Genomic DNA, 3,893 nt, shown 5'->3' on the forward strand with positions numbered 1-3,893 from the left:
ACACACACACACACACACACACACACACACACACACACACACACACACACACACACACACACACACGAATAACGAACTCGGCGCGGAGAAAGGAGAGTTGAGGAGAGCCGGCCATATTTCACATATTTCACGCGAGTATACTCGCGTGTTCATACGCGGCTCGTGCTGTGTCCTCTCTTTCTCTCTCTCTCTTTCTCTCTGTTTCTCTTTTGTCTCGCGTTTATTAGATGCGCGCGCGCGCCCGATTTTGTCTTGCCCGCTGAAATCTCTCCTTCGACCGGGCGCTACGATTTTCTTGTCCGTCGTTTTTCTTCATCCCCCTCTCTTTCCATCCCGTTCGCGAACGTCACCCCTCTCCGCTATCACGGCGCGCACACAGTACATATACCCTCTCCGTCTAATTTTCGTCATCTGTATACTTGTATATCGCCTTGAGAAACGCCTGTATTCCTTGTTTTGCCGGTTTATTTCGACTCGCATCCGTTCGTTCCGCCGTTGCGTTTTATCTATTTATCTAGCGTATCTGAATCGCGCGAACCAGCGCGAACGTCCGTGAATTTATCTCTCTTTCGAGCTAGCAGCTATCTATCCGTGTTGCTCTCTCGAGTCTCGTCTTGCGCCATCTCTGTCTCCTTCTCTCTCTTTCTCTTTCTCCCCTTCCCCTTCCCTCCCCTTCTCTCCCCGCCCGTCTCGGTTGTCTTGCTCTCTTTTCCGTGCCTGCTCTCGGCTTATACATCACGGCTCGTTCGCTCTCGGTGCTATGTCTACGTACTCTCGTACCCAGGAGAGCGACGCGTGGGCCCTATTGGCACTGAAGTCGGCGCCGGCCAGCCCGTCGAAGATGCAGTGGAATCCGGAGTCGAGCGGGGCGCCGATAGCGCGGCTCGAGGCTCGCGAGTTCGAGTACATGGTTAGGCAACGACGCATCACGATCGGCCGCAACAGCAGCAAGGGTGAGGTCGACGTTAACATGGGCCACTCCAGCTTTATCTCACGCCGGCACCTCGAGATCTTCTACGAGCATCCATTTTTCTACATGGTCTGCAACGGCAAGAACGGCGTATTCGTCGACGGGGTATTTCAACGCAAAGGCGCCCCTGTCTATCAACTGCCAAAGACGTGAGTCTCCACTCTCCTCGCGGACGTTATTTATTTACTTATTTATTTATTATTGTTTCACGCGCGCGACCGCCGGCCTTCTCTCTTGTATTAAACATCACCGGGTGTTGCTTTTTCTTAGCCATGCTATAACTCGCGTTACTATACCGAGAGTTATGATAGGATCAAAGGTTTAATCATCTTGGAATATTTATGTATGTTACCTTGAATTTTATCTTCTTTATAAATGAAGCTCATAAAGAACTTTCGTTCATCATCTCTTTCTTCTTAGTCCTTAGATAATAGATAAAGGTAGCCATGACCCTGACGATTATGAAAGATGATTATGTAAAAATGGACGAACATTGAGAGTGACAATTATTCTTGTAACAGAAACAACTAGTCTTTAGGTCTGTTCTTTTCAGTTCAATTTGTTACATCGTTTGTTTCGTTCTTTTCTGTCCAATATGGAGAAAAAAAGAGAAAAGGAGTAATACAAGTTTACCTGAAAAGAACAAGTTACGTATAAAAATGTGATCAAATAGAGATTCTTGTTGATGTTAATAATTACAAGTCATGTAACAATTTAGAACTATAATGAAATATGAATGATGTGTATTTTTTTAGATGATAAATTTATTTTTTAATTTATCACTATTATTAATTTTTCGCTCCCTGACCAATTTGGACTTCGACAACATCAATTTTGATTGTGTATTCTTGTGGATAAATTTAAATCTGTAATAAGTACAATCCGAGATTTATGAGTAAAAACTAGTTAAAGTTTTCATAAGTATGCAAAAAATTTTTTTAGATTTTCATACAGTTTGGAACAATATAAACATCGGCATTAAAGCTCAAAGATTCAAATTGTTGACAAAAAACGTAAAATTTTATATGATGGAGAGTTAATATATTTATTAGCATTGAATTCATGTAATTAATGATAATACTGCTTCGAATATCTTATAACTACTTTATAATTAACTTTAATGGTGTTTCAGATGTACATTCAGATTTCCAAGTACAACGATAAAGCTGATGTTCCAGTCACTTGTTGACGAGCAGGAACAGAGTAACATTCGTGTGCCCTCTCCGCCGAAGCAGCGGGCACCACTACCTCCTCTGCGGATAAACATACCGGACGCCGGATATAGCAGCCCTTTCCCGTCACCCACAGGGACAATAAGCGCCGCTAATTCGTGTCCGGCAAGTCCGCGTGCCGGTCAGGGCAGGAGAAACATTTCGGCGGATTTGCAGATGGTTGCGGCGTATGCCGCTTCCGTAGCAAATGATTCGCAGAATTCCACTTTGGATAGGCACAGTTTGGAGAGGCACGGTGATGGTGGACAGAGCTCCAGCAGGCAAATAAGCCCAGAGCCTGGTGCTGATGCTCGTTATCGAGGTAACAGTTCAGGACCGAATGGTACAGCACCACATTACAGTCCACCAAAAGATGACTCGAAACCACCGTACTCCTATGCGCAACTGATTGTCCAAGCAATCGCATCGGCGCACGATAAGCAGCTTACCTTATCAGGCATCTATTCATACATCACCAAACACTATCCGTATTACAGAACCGCAGATAAGGGTTGGCAGAATTCTATACGGCATAATTTGTCGTTGAATCGCTATTTTATCAAAGTGCCCAGGAGTCAAGAAGAGCCAGGGAAGGGTTCTTTCTGGAAGATTGATCCTCAATCGGAAAATAAACTTATTGAGCAAGCGTTCAGACGAAGACGGCAACGTGGTGTACCATGTTTCCGTGCGCCCTTTGGAACACTATCATCAAGGTAATTTAAAAAAAAAGCTTTATGTTGTCTGTATCGTATATATCGATTGATAATTTATTTAATATTAATTCAACACCATTTATGCTCCAATCAACAGAAGTGCTCCAGCATCTCCATCTCATGTAGGAATCAGTGGATTAATTACGCCTGAGTGTCTAAGCAGAGAGGCTTCCCCTGGACCCGAATCTTATCCGGATAGTTCGGTCCCATCTCCAGCTGGGCAACTCGCGACAAGTCAGTCAGCACCCGGTTCTCCCGGACATCCATATACATCGTCCCAGACAACTCATAAGGGACGCCTGATGCAAACAGTGGTAACAAATGGTGTCAGTGGCGATGCTACAGGAAGAGAAGGTACTTGTTTTTTATCTTATAATCTTAAAAATTTCTTCTTTTTGAGAAATATTTTATGGCTCATTTCTTGAAACAGAAAAATATTTGGTGCCTGGGAATGCTGTAGAGGACCATTCTTTATCTCCAGCTGGCCAATATAGTCCAGCTCCTGTTATTGTACAAACAACCTATAATTACAGGTACAATTACATTCTTAAATCGCATGGTATTTTATCGATATACATAATTTACAATTTTGTATAAATTTTCTGTTCGCAACAGTGGAAATTTTATTAGCCCCGATGCTGGCATTGGGGGGGGAGTTAGCAAACGCACCCATGAAGAATCAGACAGCTCGCCAGGTTCACCGGCCCCACTTGCGATCGTCGAGAGTCCCGAGCCTCCTGAACATCAGCCATCGCAATCTAAACGTCAACGTATTCACGAAATGGATGATCATTGAACTGATATATCTAGCATCCTGTTACGTAGAACATTATATTTACATTATTTGCCTGCGTCGACACACACACACACACACACACACACACACACACACACACACACACACACACACACTACTAACTTACTTACTTTACTACACTACTACCTGTACTTAGACTAGCACAATAATTAACGTACGACGTACGTAACGTACGTACGTAC

The 3,893-nt window shown here is 43.6% G+C and overlaps 1 protein-coding gene across 1 annotated transcript; it reads left to right on the plus strand.

Moving 5' to 3' along the window:
* Positions 1–760: 760 nt before the first annotated feature.
* Positions 761–3,690, plus strand: LOC105624269 (forkhead box protein K1). Its single transcript, XM_012205628.1, has 5 exons — positions 761–1,119; positions 2,103–2,894; positions 2,992–3,248; positions 3,325–3,427; positions 3,510–3,690. The coding sequence occupies exons 1-5, from the start codon at positions 761–763 to the stop codon at positions 3,688–3,690; spliced, it is 1,692 nt and encodes a 563-aa protein (XP_012061018.1).
* The last annotated feature ends 203 nt before the right edge of the window (positions 3,691–3,893 follow it).

Source organism: Atta cephalotes (genome assembly GCF_000143395.1).
Source record: "Atta cephalotes unplaced genomic scaffold scaffold00075, whole genome shotgun sequence".
Lineage (NCBI taxonomy): Eukaryota > Metazoa > Arthropoda > Insecta > Hymenoptera > Formicidae > Atta > Atta cephalotes.